We start from the raw sequence: 15,531 nt of genomic DNA on the forward strand, positions 1-15,531 counted from the left end.
TTTAATGGTGCTTTCTTAACATTATTTAGATTCTCTTCATTCTTATAAGATGGAACTGTGAAAATGTGCTTGCAAATTGCTTTTGAATGTAGCTGCAGAACATGACATGGTCAGTGGCCTTGAGGACTGAGCTTTGTGCAGTTAAAAACAACAAACAACCCATGAGAACTTTTAAATGCTCATGGCTATGCACAAGCGAGGTCAAATTAATCTCTCACTTCTACTAATTTGCAACAGTGTATTTTCTTGAAGTCCAGAATTTGATTTATGAAAACACATGTGGCAACAGAATCAAGTTTAGGCAATTTAAGCAATTTATTTCACCAACCAAGTTTTGGGGGACTGTAGATTTCCAACTTCTTTTTTCACATCTAGGGTTCAGTACCACAGATTTTTACTTTACGAGCCTTCCCATAATTTTCTACTTCCTCTTCCCATTCAAGGGTCTGCCTTTTTTGTTTGTTTCATATCTATATGCTTTGAAGGCTTTCAGTCTCATGCTATGCAGGCTTTAGGCATCCTATAAATTTAGACAATCTTCTGCACTTTCTCATTCCCTTATACACATGAACTAGCTTTCCCAGGTTAGAGAGCTGTAGAGTAGATCCTGGGAATCTGGCTTAGCCTTGAGCAATGTGGTCAATAACCATGAGGGTATTCCTTTTATTTCTTCCTTTAACAGCTTGTTATGCAATTACATTTTTTCAGTAAGTTGCATGTTTTTTTTCAGTCTAATGATCCTTTTGATGGGGTAACTGTTCACAGACTAAAAAGCATCTGAAAACTAGAAGAAAGAATGGAAAACATTTTGAAACTTCAGCTGTTAGGATCCAAGTTCAATCTCTGATTAAGGGTATTAAGGGGGTATCCTTTCAAAGCAAGAAAGCATATGTGCTGTAAAGTTTGATTAAAAGGTGATTAAGAAGCACCTAAATTTTTTCATCTACCAGATTTCTGTTGATACTACCGAAGCTGTGGAGTCATGTGAACTTTGATGCACTGAGATAAAAAATACCATGCCCAACGCCTCCTTTGATAAACTAGATATCTTGCAAAGTAGCTGTTTAGCTCAACTTCTTCATTTTCACATCACATTCTGGAATGTTTTGCTTGGTTTTCATATATGTATTCGCGAGCTTGGCACAGCCTGGAGAGCAGGCAAAGAAGTGGGAATCTTAGACCTCAGCCCAGGAACTGGCTGAGCTGTTTCTAATGAAATAGTCAGGTCTCACTGCAGGGTCTCTGCTAGTGGAAATCCATAACAACTTTTGTTACTGCAGTGTTAGATAATGATACCTGAAGCATACTCACAGTAATTCCCTGTACTTGTAGACTAGTCCAGAATTAGCAAAACACTCCAGTCTCACCCCTCTAGGGAAGTACAGTTCAACCGTTCAGTTCTTCATATGCAATCTGGAAGAGAGAGCATTGAGTTACATTGCTCTCCAAGATAGTGGCAGAGCCAGAAGAAGGGTTGTATCCTGACATTTCTGGGCCAGTCTGACTAATTGTAGCCATGCTGGTGGGATAATGTCAGCATAGGGTGAGTGCAGATATTTCTTTCCAGTATCTTCTCTGATTGATTAAGAGCTCACTGTTCTTCAGAGCACATTCTGTAAAGTAAGACAAACTTTTGCGTGGAGCATCTCCATGTAGAGTCCTTTACTGGGATTTGTACTTCTCTCTCCAAATGGATACTCCAGCTTTTTGTTTTACTCAGTTTTACTCAGTGTGGTGTTTACATTACACCATCTTGAGGGGGGAAAGAAGGGAATTTTTCTGTATATTAACTGTCTGGGTGATTTTCTACAGCTGCTTTGAAGGATATGTCTGTTACTTATATTCTAACTTGGATTCTATAGACATATGGCAGCGAACACAATTCTCCAGAAAGCAAAAGAGTTTGGCTGATGGAAAACAGAAAAGCACAATCCAAGAGAAATCCTGCCAGAGGAGGAGCATGAACCTGAAATTTACTGTTGAGACCAGACTTCTTTCTGCCTTGGGCTAAAGTACCACATTCAGCCAGTTCTACCATTGACTTCAGCATGGCTCTGCACAGATGCAAGGAACTGCTTTTTGGACTTGACTGAGTCTGAAGCTTAAGTATTGTTCTGGCAGCCATTCTGATTTGGAAATACACTGGTTGGCCTGAACACCTTAAGCTGTGGGACAATTACAGGGTTTCTAAAAATTGGGAATATAGAGAGCCTGTGAATTGAGGCTATTCTGCTTTTACACAGTGAGTTTGTAAAATCAATCAGAAATTGAAGTGGGCATGAGAGACTTCATTTTAGACTATTCAGTCCCTTATTAATCATATTGTGGATGGCAACAGAGGAAACATGTATAGCAGACAAGACTTTTTCTATTTAATCTACTTGTTCTGACTTTTCACTTTCATGCAGCTCAACACTTGCAGCAGCACAGGTCTAAGTCTGAACTGCCTTGAAGGTTTTGACTCATCTGTTTCTCTGCTTATTTCAGAAGCTGATAGACTCACGGGTTGGCAACCATGTCGGTCAAACTCACCTTTGTCTCTCCTGGTGATGGGGGTGGTATCAGCAGGAGTTGTTCCTTCACTGGATTCAGCACTGTGCAAAGCAGAAAACTGGCGTAAGTAACACAAAAAGAAAAACACCTGATTGTTTGGGCAAGAGACATTAGGTACCGTGAATGTTGGGGGTTTTGTTAACCTAAAATGTCAATGTGTAGCTGTTCCATATTTTTTTTGTCTTCAAACTATTGAGTGTTATTGTGGCTCATTGATAAATAGCAGTACTTCACACCATACTATCTTTCTGCTGCACACACTGCTCTGCAGAGGTGGCTGGATTTTAGAGGTTATGTATCAGACTGTTAATAGTGTTTATTTCTTCTAGAAAAATGAAGGGCTGCAACCCTTTTTGCTAGCAGCCTGGTCATAACTGATGTTTTCTGACTTCAACCTTCTGGATAGTTATTTAAAATATACTAGACCTTTAAAAAGATGGGGATGTTAATGGTGAATCATGGCAAAATGTGTAATTGAACCCTGCTCAGGTTCTTCTGGAGTTATTTAAGCAGAGCAGCATTACATGAGAGGAAGGGCTGCTTTCTGACAGTGCCACAAATGAGAGGAAGGAAGGAATACAAAGAGGCCAAGGAGACCACTGCAAATTCACTGCCATCAGTGACAGGTCTACAGTACAGCCAAGGCTGCAGCCCAGTCTTCCCGACTTCAGTCGAGCTCTGTAATTGCTAAACCATCCTGCACTGTTTTTCCCTTTTTGCTAATCATAAATTGTTACATAGTATTGCTCTATGTAGAGAACCGTGCAGCTTTTCCACTAGAAGTGCTCTTGTTCTTTTTCTGAACGTGGTTATCCCTTTCTAGTCTGGTGAGTGCTTTTAGAAGATACAGTATTTAAGTGGAAAATTAATATAATCTCTGACTGCCAGTGCATGTTAGAATAATAACAACATGATTCATTTAGCAGTATCATATATGAGTCTTGGAAGGTATGCCTCTAAAAGCATTGTGCTTTAAAAAATCCTGTAGTGTATCAGTAAAAGACCTGACTCATGTAATAAAATATATTTTCAAAGAACCAATTGACTGAACTAGCCTTTTAGTTAAACACAGCATGGTTAAGTGTGAGCAAACATGAAATTCCAGCATGATTGTGATATAATCAAGAGGTCTTTTATGTTTTAATAAATTTATCTGTTGTGGAATCTGAAAAATAGTATTACACCTCGCAAATGTAGGACATCTAAAATCACAGCAGTCTCTAAGATCTTGAGAAAAACACTGTCAACAAATGAAATGAACGAACCTGAGCTCAAGTACATAGTGGGAGTTCTAGCAGGGAAAGGATCTACCAGGAAAAGTGTTGAACAGCTGTTTCTCCAAGAAAGGCACAGTCCAGCAGGGTAATAACACCCCAAACAGAAGAGTTTATATATCCCTTAAGATTATTCTGTTACTTTTAACTGCAAAGTTTTTCAAACCAAATGCCTCTCTTTATGCATTGTTAATGATGTTGCTTTTCATTATTTAAGTGTTTAGACAGACAGTTTTGTTCAGGAATTACCACAGTAAGGAAAATCTATGTACTAGATGCTCAGTCACAGCCCAATGAACACCCAAGAGTTTTCCTCAGCATAATGAAGAAATTTTTTAATCACCCTTTCCTAACCTATCACTCCCTCAGGCACTGTTGCAAAAGACAGCAGGAGATTGCAGGGGCCCTATGCAAGGTCTGTCCAAAGGATGACACACAAATCAGGTCCACATGGAGATTCTTAAGCAGATGCTAAATATACTTCTGCATTTCTTCAGCAACTTCCTTTTGAGGCTCTCAGTCAGACATTTTACCTCACAATAGACTCCACAGGAAGTAAATATTATTCCTGTTATCTATAAAGTGGGAAATATGACACTTAAATCATTAAGTTCACAAGGGAAAGTAGCAACATATCATCTAGCTTTAAGCTGTTGTCTCTAAATGCCCATGTCAGCTACTTAACTTTTCTATGAAATGTATGAAAATGGGATTCTCAGCATCAGTGCACTGAGTATGTGTAGGCTACGTCAGTCAGCAAGAGATACTGAGAAAAATAGTGAGTTATAAATCCACACCTGTCTGTTTGCAGTGCTTAGATGTTATGCTTCAACTGAATGGAAATGATTTCCTGAATTTAGGTTTTGTAGTCCAAAACTCTGAAGATAAATATTGAGTTGTTTCCTTTCAAAAAATAAACAAAAACCGGGATTAATTTGGGCTTTTTAATTTCAAAATATAGGATTATCTTCTATCTCCCACGTGGTATCTTGCTAATTAGAGTACTCATCTAGAGCAACTGGGTGCTATGTCCTTCTATGCATGAAAGAATTTTAAGTGATGATCCTTCTAGGAGACTCCACTGCTGTTACTGGCTAGACTGTCCCTTCCAGTGTTAGTTGTGTTGGAACCCTCTCATTGTGCATGGAATACTCAAGGATTCATTATCTTAAAAAAGAAGACAATATTAATTTAAGTTTCTAATTTAACAGCTATGTTTCTTGTTATAGGTAACCTGAGCTCCAAAGGATTTGGTTAATTAATACTTTATATTAAGCCTCATAAAAACCTCAAATAATCATTGGGATGGAGAAATTAAATATCCAGTAATGTTTGGCAACACCTAATTTGATTAGATTATTTTGAGATTATATGTTTAAAAATGGAATTAAGTGGAATTTAGCTCCAGGATAATTTAAGTAGTTACTCCAAGGTTTCTTTAATAGGACTGGGAACAGCTCTCAGGTGTGCTGGGCCTAGGGTTTAATCACCACGGTTAATAATCTCCTTAGGCCTCAGTCACCTGCCTAGAACTTAAAACAGCCAGTGGCTAAGTATTAAGCTTGTGGAAGTTCATTGCTTCTCCAGGTGAGCTGAATTTAGGACAGAGCTTGTAGAGAAGATGGAAAGCTTCTTTGAGAGCAGCCAGTTGGCTTGGTGAAATGGAAAACTTCTTAGATACTGGTATTTTAGAGGCTTGACTCTAAAAGGGAGTATTATTAACAAAGCTGTATAAAAATAGAAGAGTATAGAGACTGAGGTAGGAAGAGCTAGGCAGGAATCTGATAATGTCAAAGAACCATTTGCAGAAAGCTCATTTTCTGCTTTAAACATTATATATACTAATAGCTAGAGGTGTTCTAACTCTTTAGGCTAGCACAGAAAATCCTGTGTGTGGGACTTTTGTGTTGGTATTTGCTTTTAACATTAAATAAGTTAGGTGTTAGACACTGAAAAAAACACCTTGATAACAACATCTTAGATGCAATCTGGTACGGCTTTAAGCCATCAGTTAAATGGATGGTGAATACAGGCAACAAAATAGCTATTTTTAAAGGCTTTTTATGTTAACTTTATCAGTTAGACAATGAGTAGATCAAAAGTTTGCTGCCCCATTTTCCTGAACTGCAGGTGAGAGTCAGAATGGAAATGTCCTTGTCCTGCAGTGTGGCTTACTTGACTAGTTCTGTTGACCCAACAACTGGTGTGAATTTTCACACAGAAACAGGGCCTTAGCTGGCTGCTGTGCATGTGTATTAAGACAATTGCTAGCAGTATGAACATTAGCTTGTTATTAACCTGTTACAAAAATGAGCTTTTCTTTTTCTTGCTCATTGCTCCTATTCCTCCCAAAGAAATAGGTACTTGCACAATTTTTCTTTATTTGAAAAGGCAAAAAAGAACCACTAGGCTTCTCAGAGGCTGTGTCAAGCTTGGAGATGTAAATGTTTCTTGCTGAAATTATTATTGTTGAAGTTATGAAAAATCTGCAGCTTTTCTGCAGTAGGTATTTAGAGCTGGGCTTTAACTTTCTATTGTCATCTGTGAAAGTATTCTCAGTGTGTTCAAGAGCTTTGCTCTTTTGTGTGAGAGTAAATGGTACTGGGCATATGACCTGTAGCCTGTAAGCTTTGCGTGTTAAGCATCTTTTTTTCTCCCGGGTGATGTGTTTTGCATCTCTCCTGTATTTCTTTTCCCTTTCCACAGAAAGTCTCTCGGCAGAAGTTCAGTGAGATCAAGAATGTCACTGAAATCACCCAAGGCATATAATTCCCTGCAGAAGGGAGCAGTCATCTGGGATCCAAAGCCACTGCAGGTGAAGAAAATTTTTGAAGCTTTGAAGAAAGGACTTAAGTAAGGACATTTTAAATATTGTAATTTGCCTTACCTAGTCATGCTGCTTAAGTTTGTGTATTACTGTTCTCTGTCTCCATCTGGCATCTCTTAAACATGTCTAGTGACTCTCCCAGACACTGGCTTGGGACCTTGTAAAACAAGTTTCATTTGCTCTCAGACAGTCTGCTTGCAAACAAAGTGCTCTGATGTTTTTGTTTGTTCCTAGTTTGCTACACTTCTCTAAAAAGTCAGCGACAAGTAGAACTCTATGGGGAGATTCTTCATCTATTGAAAAGCAACTAAGCTTTCTTGAGAAATTAAGGATTTCAGAGCATGCAGAGTGGCAGGGAGGAAGTCTGCAGACCAAGGAGAGCCTTGGGTAGGAATGGGACCGCCAGACCTGGAGGGTGATTGGCAGAAAGTATCTGAAGAGTGAGCTGTGTGGAGTTTGCTTTGACTCCAAAAGCTGACTTAAAACTAAGTTTGAAAATGAGGGTGTGCCCTGAAAGGACACAGTGGGGAGGCTGGTTCATAAGCCATTTCTATTCTCTCTATGGTAATTAGAGAACACTTAAAGTAAAGAATTAGATATGCTGGGGTCTTTTTATTTTATTTTTTTCTTTCCATAGAACTAAACTCTGGAGTTCAAAAGTCCTTTTTAATCTCTGAGTGGCTTGTAAAGGGAAAGGACTAAGCAGATCCACCTGAAAACTTCAGCTGACTTGATGTGATGAAACAGAAGTGTAATATAATTCCATCTTGTTATGGCAATGTAAAAAGAATTGTTTTAAATATAGCATTATTATAGAGTCTTTACTATGGTTGACTGAACAGCCAGCATTGCATCAGTACAGACTTGAGCAAAAAGGCTAAAGACCAATTTTGTCCATTGTCTTGGTCTGGCAGATATGGGGGGTATATGTAGCAGACATAGTAGAGATCAAAGGATGAGCTGGCAATCTGAATTTAGGTTATTCTGGCTTTGAGGAAGCTGTCACTTACCTCCTAGAAACGCTGATATTATCCAGTGCTGAAATAGCAAATAAAACATGGGTGAGCTTTTTCTCTTGGTGTTACAGGCTAGAAAGGAAATGGTGGTGAGTGCTGTTTGCCTCCATCAGTGATTGAAACTGATTATCCTTTAATTGAGTCTTCAAATCTAATTATACAAGAAATACATCTCACATGATTACAGTTGATGTTGATGGGTCTACTCTAATATCATAGGGACTTCATTTACCCCCTGAAGCTACTTTTGGAAGGTAAAATACTTTCTCTTGGATTTGTAAACTCTGTAGCTCTTTCTGTTGCAATCCTACTAACAATTCCTTCATATATGTTGCTGCTGTCCTCAGAGTTTTGCTGCTGTATTAATTCTGAAATTAGTTTGTTTTCTTAAGCAAAGAACATAAAAATGCACTGTAATAATACATTGTAAACTCGGATTTGTAACATTTTTATTCCAATAGAATACTATAAAGTCACAGCCCTAAAAATATCCGTCAATGTCTTATTAGTGGATTTAGTTTTAAAACAAATAATGAAACCAAATGTTTTTGTAGAGTTTAGAATTTATCAGAGCTTAGGGAGGAGAAGCCATAAAGTGGATCAGAAGTTGTTCCCAGTTCTGCAGGGAATGCCATATGATCAGACTCCTGCCAAAACTGAGTAGCTAACTAATTGACTAAAGTAACCTACAGAAAACAACTGTATCAAATAGCAATGCAGCGTCCAAATTTTAAGTAGATGCAGACTGAGTCCACTTGGTGCTGGAGTGACTTGAATTTTTAGTACAGTACATGTTTTACGTGCCTGTTTCTTTATAGGTCTAGCAAACAACTCTTTATTCTGTTAACTATCTGGGTACCATTCCAATAACTCTTTATTCTGCTAGCCATCTGGGTACCATTCTATCAAGCTGGCAGTTCTAACATACTTAAATGTAGAAGTGATGAAGCTTTTCTGAAAGGAAAGTGAACCCTGTTCTGCCACCAGGCTTGACTACTTCTGCACCGAGCTGTTAATAGGCAAGTGCAAAGAGTAGACTGCTGATTGCTGGAGTCACTCAGTGTCTTGGGGGAACTGGTTTTGTAACAGTAAGAAAATGAAATGTATCAAAGCAAATGTGAAGAAGTGCAGCTGCCTAAAATGAAGTTATTTTCACTGCTCGGAGATTGTCTTGTAATGTCGTGTTTACCAGGTGACTCTTTTTCTCTTTTAAGCATAAGAGGAAAAAGTTAGCTAAGTCTATCCTGTATTAAAAGCAAAGCTGGAAGAAGGTGGTTTTAGCAGAAATAGTTTAAGGCCCTGTGGGAACTCCTAAGGGACAATCCTTGCATGCATGAAACTCCATAAAAGCCAACTGGCACCAAGTGCTTCACACCTTGCATAATAGTTCCCATTCTGGAAAAAGTATTGGTTACATTAAGAAAATATCTAGTAGACTAAAAGATAGTGGAAGTGTTTCATGTTGCAATTCCTTGACTTTGTAAGATGGAGTTGCTTGGTGTTACTCCTCAGTAATTGTAAGAAAAGACTTGCTCAACAGATGAACTGGTTTTCTATCTTGCGGAAGAAGTTTCAGAAGGCCAAACAGGAAATTTGAAAAGGAGATCTCTGAGCTGAGTTGTGTGTGTTAGAAACTTGGTGTTCTCCTACATCCTTCTTTTCTCTTGCCTTTAGAAGTACTTCCAGCTCTACTGCCTTGGTTTGTTTTGTCCCACATTCCCAGAATAGAGCCTATCTTCTTTTAGATGAAGGGAAACAAGCAGTAGTGAATGAGTGCAGTGTGTACATGTGTATATAACTTATGCAGCAGTGTTGGCTTTCTTGAATTGAACTGCAGCATTCCAGATCTTGAGGGAGTAAAAATGATTCAGGAGGATTCCTAATGTACAGCATCTTTAAAAGTTAGGTAACCATTACCAGCATCTGGTGGCACTCATTGTGTAAAGGTGCTCCTGTAGGAGTGACTTTGCATTTAGGACAGATACTTGTTTAGGGAAACCATCCTTTCTTCTCTGTTGACCCATGTCCTGATCTATAGCCATTCACGTCTCTAGAGAATAAAAGAAGTCTCCTAGAGAAGGAAATTGCTTTTTAATGTTCTGCTGAAAAATTCTTTGAGGATGCATTTTAATTATTGTACCAGAAGAATGTAATGCTGGGTTTTCTTCCTCTCTAGTGAATACTTGGAAGCACATCAGGCAGAATTGGATTATCTCTCTGGTCGACACAAAGACACAAAAAGGAACTCCAGATTGGTAAGACACTACTAATGTTAAATACTTAAAGAACATAAAAAAAAATTTTAAAAAAATTAAAAAGTAGATGCAGTAAATATGGAAGTATTGTTAATATCTACAAATATGCATGCTCTCCTGCTCAGCCTGTGCTGTTTCTCTTTCAGGCTTTCTACTATGACCTGGATAAGGTAAGACTTGTAAGGACGAGATGAAATATTGCAAATTGAAAAAAAAATCATATGTCTACTGTGTTACTTGAAGGCATGTTTAGGAAATTTCTGAAGTCCCTCCCTCTCTTTCCTCTCTTCAAAAGCAAATTCGCTCTGTGGAGAGATACATCAGAAAACTGGAGTTTCACATAAGCAAGGTAAGGAGTTTTATCTCTTGTATCTGTAAGGCTTACATTGCTATATAAGCAAACTATCTAAATAAAAAGTACTCTGATTATAATTCATCTGAAAAAGGATGATGGTGGTTACTTTCTGAAAACTGTAACCACTCTTTTTAAAGAAGGAGGGGATTTTTATTTATTTATTTTCTTGAATGGTTCTATTCAGGCTGACTGGGTGCAACCCAACCTGAGTTTGCCTGTGAAACCAGTTTGCTTACTTTGCCAGTGTATTTAGAAAAGGTGGCTGTGGGAAGACTTGCATCTCTTCCCCCTCTTCCCACAAGGGGCCAAATGGGCAGTTCTGTAGAGTGCATGTCTTCTGTCTCTCATTTGCTTTCAAGGGATCAAATCTCTCCTCTGACACAGCTAAACATGTAGGTGTTTTAATCTGTATTGAGGGAATCAGTTTCCTGCTCCCCAAATAATTTTTCCCTGAACAGAGTGTTATTCTGCTCCTTGTCTGATAATAGCAGAATGAATTGTTTCTCAGTATCCCATGCTTTTTTTCAGGAATGCCTACAAACTGTTGCACTCAAATCAGTCTGTAAAATGCAGGACTTGCAGCATTCTGCAGTACTATGATGCTTGGGTATTTTGCCAGGAAATACTGCTGATGTTCCTTTTCAAAACTTATTAAATAACTATGCTGGGTCATTCTTTTTTATTCTTCCCCCACCACTTATATCTTAAAGGTAGAAGAGCTCTATGAAGCTTACTGTATCCAGTGCAGACTACGAGATGGGGCCACTAATATGAAACATGCCTTTTCCTTGTCTCCTTCCACAAAAGCCTCCAGAGAAAGCCTGGTGGAGCTTTACAAGAACTTCCAAGAGTGCACAGAGGTAGGAAATGCTGCACATGTGTAATGGAGACCTGATTGTTCTTAGCAAAAAATGTACCAGGACTTGCTGCCAGCTTTTTTTTTTTTCCCTCTAATGATGTGGGTTAAAAACTTATATTATGAATGAAATACAGGTACATAATGTGAACTAAAGCTTATGAGATAAATATCTTGTGGGCAAAGCTCTTGAATTCTATGTCCTTGTTTTGCTCCTACTCAACTTGATTTCATGTATTCATAAGGACCAGTGAAAAATCTCTTGAATTTCTGCTTTAATACTGGAGTCCGTTATGACTTCCATTGGAAGTAATGGGATGAGAATTGAAGTTCTGCTCTCCTGTGGAGCAACAAAAAAAAAAAAAAAAAAAAAAAGCCAAAAAGCCCCTGTCCTTTAAAGATAAGAAAATGACAAGTATGGGAAGGCATCTACTTGTGCTGCTTTTCAGTCATAGTGACTGTTCAGTCTTTTCTCTAGGACATGTGCTTTATAGAAGGGGCATTGGAGGTCCATTTGGGAGAGTTTCACTTGAAGATGAAAGGTATGTTCCTCTCTTGTTTCCTTCAAGACTCATCAATTGATTTTTGGGTTTCCTGTGTAGCAATCTGATCCATTGAGAGTCCATTTATTAATTGTCAGTTGCTTTCACTGGCTTTCTGGATCAGATCCTGAATGGAATTTGGCAAAGTTATGTTTGTTTCAGCACTGTAAAACAGATCAGCAAAGGTATTTTGTATTTGAGTAAAAAAGCTGACAAGCTTTCTTTCCTCAGCTCAATTAAAGTTTGTCCTTCTAAGAGTATTTTGTGCTAGTGGCATAGCTTCTGCACAGAGTTGAGCAAGATAGCCGGATAGTAATTTTATTTATTGCAAGCTGAGGCCTTGGGGGGACGTTGTAAAACTCTACAAGTCTTAGGAGTTTTCCTTCTCTTTTCAGGGTTGGTGGGCTTTGCACGTCTCTGCCCGGGAGACCAGTATGAGGTGCAGTATATACAGCAATTCATTTTGTCATTTATTTTACTGCTGTGAGTTTGCAGTAGAGGAACAGGAGAGGAAAGGCCCAGTATGTAGCGGGCAGCTGAAACCAGAATGTGTCAAACCCCATTCACTGTTCTGATGGGAATGGTGTTTTGGTGCAGTTACTCTGCCCTCTGACACTCAGGAGAGAAAGATGTAATTTAACATGTTATGGGAGGGTTTATAAGATGGCAGTGATTCTCTATTGAAACCTACCTGTTATATATTTGTCTTCAAAGTTGTCCTGGAATCAAGTAACAGTTGCTGCCTGATTCTTGGAAGATTGCCCTTGGCATGATTTGTATGCATTTTAGTTTCTTACTGGGTTGCTCTCTTTCATTCCAAAGGGATCCCAGTGTGCCTTGTGTTTCAGTAGCACGACACATGCTACACAATGGAGCTTTGCAGTTCTTCTAGGATGAGTGGGATATGTCACTTGACAATGAGTTAAGGTGTTAAAACCTGCAACCTGAATTCCTGCCTGCAGTCTTCTAGCTTTAGCCAAGTTCCTAAATGTGTAGCAATCAAAGGATTGGCTTTGCCACTGCTGTGTTGGAACAACAGGAGGCCTATGGACTGAAAGGAACATTCTGGGATATGTTGACCCAGCATCCTTTTTTCTTCATCATTTCTAGGTGTTTGTGCGACTGGGGCGCCAAAAATGGAGGTTGAAAGGCAAGATTGAGACTGATGACAGCCAGACATGGGATGAGGAAGAAAAGATTTTTATACCCAATCTCCACGAGAAGTTTGAAATCAAGGTGTGGTGTATAATGGTTGGATTGGAATCAGTGGGTTAACAGGTCTCCTTCCATGCTACTTACCTGTTAGGCTACGAAGCGCTTGTCAAAATTCTTAAGTAGTCTTTTCCTAGCCATGTAAAATGGCAGTTAATCAGTGTTCTGCTTACTGAACAGGCATCTATTTCTGTTTTTCCTTTGCTCCTGGCATTGTAACTCTATTAGTGCATCTCCTTTCACATATTCTAGAGTCTGGGATATGTGGGTGTGTGTTTGTTTGGGGTTTGTTTTTGTTTGATTTGGGTTTTGGTGTGTGTTTTTTAAAGGTCCCAGATCAATATTGGGGATTTTCTAGGGTGAAGCCTAGATGTGAAGACCAAACGTGTATATATATATCACACATATGGAATATTAAGACCCTGGAGTACCGTTCTCTATTGAAATAGAGAAATAGGTATATGGAAAGCATAGCATTGCACAGATTCTTTTGTCATGTTTTACTTCAGAGATGCTCCATATCTACAAAGAACCAATGACATTTATATGTGGTACAAACTGTGTGTGCTTTACATCTTTATTTAGAGCTCTGACGCTTCTTTTTTTTATGTTACTGGGAGGATGTCATATCTTCTGTGGTTAGGGATGAGTGCTAGTGGCCTGTGAGCTGTAAGTGACATCTTGGGACGTTGTAAAACTCTACAAGTCTTAGGAGTTTTCCTTCTCTTTTCAGGGTTGGTGGGCTTTGCACGTCTCTGCCCGGGAGACCAGTATGAGGTGCAGTATATACAGCAATTCATTTTGTCATTTATTTTACTGCTGTGAGTTTGCAGTAGAGGAACAGGAGAGGAAAGGCCCAGTATGTAGCAGGCAGCTGAAACCAGACTGTGTCAAACCCCATTCACTGTTCTGATGGGAATGGTGTTTTGGTGCAGTTACTCTGCCCTCTGACACTCAGGAGAGAAAGATGTAATTTAACATGTTATGGGAGGGTTTATAAGATGGCAGTGATTCTCTATTGAAACCTACCTGTTATATATTTGTCTTCAAAGTTGTCCTGGAATCAAGTAACAGTTGCTGCCTGATTCTTGGAAGATTGCCCTTGGCATGATTTGTATGCATTTTAGTTTCTTACTGGGTTGCTCTCTTTCATTCCAAAGGGATCCCAGTGTGCCTTGTGTTTCAGTAGCACGACACATGCTACACAATGGAGCTTTGCAGTTCTTCTAGGATGAGTGGGATATGTCACTTGACAATGAGTTAAGGTGTTAAAACCTGCAACCTGAATTCCTGCCTGCAGTCTTCTAGCTTTAGCCAAGTTCCTAAATGTGTAGCAATCAAAGGATTGGCTTTGCCACTGCTGTGTTGGAACAATAGGAGGCCTATGGACTGAAAGGAACATTCTGGGATATGTTGACCCAGCATCCTTTTTTCTTCATCATTTCTAGGTGTTTGTGCGACTGGGGCGCCAAAAATGGAGGTTGAAAGGCAAGATTGAGACTGATGACAGCCAGACATGGGATGAGGAAGAAAAGATTTTTATACCCAATCTCCACGAGAAGTTTGAAATCAAGGTGTGGTGTATAATGGTTGGATTGGAATCAGTGGGTTAACAGGTCTCCTTCCATGCTACTTACCTGTTAGGCTACGAAGCGCTTGTCAAAATTCTTAAGTAGTCTTTTCCTAGCCATGTAAAATGGCAGTTAATCAGTGTTCTGCTTACTGAACAGGCATCTATTTCTGTTTTTCCTTTGCTCCTGGCATTGTAACTCTATTAGTGCATCTCCTTTCACATATTCTAGAGTCTGGGATATGTGGGTGTGTGTTTGTTTGGGGTTTGTTTTTGTTTGATTTGGGTTTTGGTGTGTGTTTTTTAAAGGTCCCAGATCAATATTGGGGATTTTCTAGGGTGAAGCCTAGATGTGAAGACCAAACGTGTATATATATATCACACATATGGAATATTAAGACCCTGGAGTACCGTTCTCTATTGAAATAGAGAAATAGGTATATGGAAAGCATAGCATTGCACAGATTCTTTTGTCATGTTTTACTTCAGAGATGCTCCATATCTACAAAGAACCAATGACATTTATATGTGGTACAAACTGTGTGTGCTTTACATCTTTATTTAGAGCTCTGACGCTTCTTTTTTTTATGTTACTGGGAGGATGTCATATCTTCTGTGGTTAGGGATGAGTGCTAGTGGCCTGTGAGCTGTAAGTGACATCTTGTGGGTACCTCTTGGGGGAAGCTTGTAGTTTTCATAGACTCCTGTGCAGCTGCCACTGGCATTGATTCTGGCACTTACCTAGCAGGTGGAGTTAATCCTTAAGCAGCATTTCCACTGTAGTCTGGCATCTCTCATGGGCTGGACTCTAGTGTGACTCCTGTCAGCCTAAAAGGAGCTGAGACTGAAGGCTGTGCTGGATCCTACTCTACTAGGAATTGGTGCCAGTGTGGGGTTTCAAGTTCTGGCAGCTGTGTTAAAGCAGCTATTGCAATGTTCCCCTCCTATCTGGCAGCAAGAACTGGGTTACATAGGAGAGACTATCTGGCATCTTCCCAGCACAGCCTTTGGAAATGTGCTTATAAAGTGTTTTTTTGCTGCCACTGCACAATGAAGATTGGGTGAGGGGCT

General features: G+C 39.3%; 1 protein-coding gene across 1 annotated transcript in view; it reads left to right on the forward strand.

The window, feature by feature from the left end:
- Positions 1–2,515: 2,515 nt before the first annotated feature.
- The window catches only part of FAM65C (family with sequence similarity 65, member C), a 29,857-nt gene continuing 16,841 nt past the window's right edge, over positions 2,516–15,531 (forward strand). The window contains exons 1-9 of the mRNA XM_009998661.1: positions 2,516–2,616; positions 6,534–6,680; positions 9,847–9,925; positions 10,072–10,095; positions 10,221–10,274; positions 10,991–11,140; positions 11,615–11,678; positions 12,074–12,117; positions 12,789–12,914. Of these exons, the coding sequence (XP_009996963.1) occupies positions 2,516–2,616; positions 6,534–6,680; positions 9,847–9,925; positions 10,072–10,095; positions 10,221–10,274; positions 10,991–11,140; positions 11,615–11,678; positions 12,074–12,117; positions 12,789–12,914 (789 nt within the window). The remainder of the gene's footprint in view (positions 2,617–6,533; positions 6,681–9,846; positions 9,926–10,071; positions 10,096–10,220; positions 10,275–10,990; positions 11,141–11,614; positions 11,679–12,073; positions 12,118–12,788; positions 12,915–15,531) is intronic.

This window comes from Chaetura pelagica, unplaced genomic scaffold (assembly GCF_000747805.2).
Source record: "Chaetura pelagica isolate M959 unplaced genomic scaffold, ChaPel_1.0 scaffold275, whole genome shotgun sequence".
NCBI lineage: Eukaryota > Metazoa > Chordata > Aves > Apodiformes > Apodidae > Chaetura > Chaetura pelagica.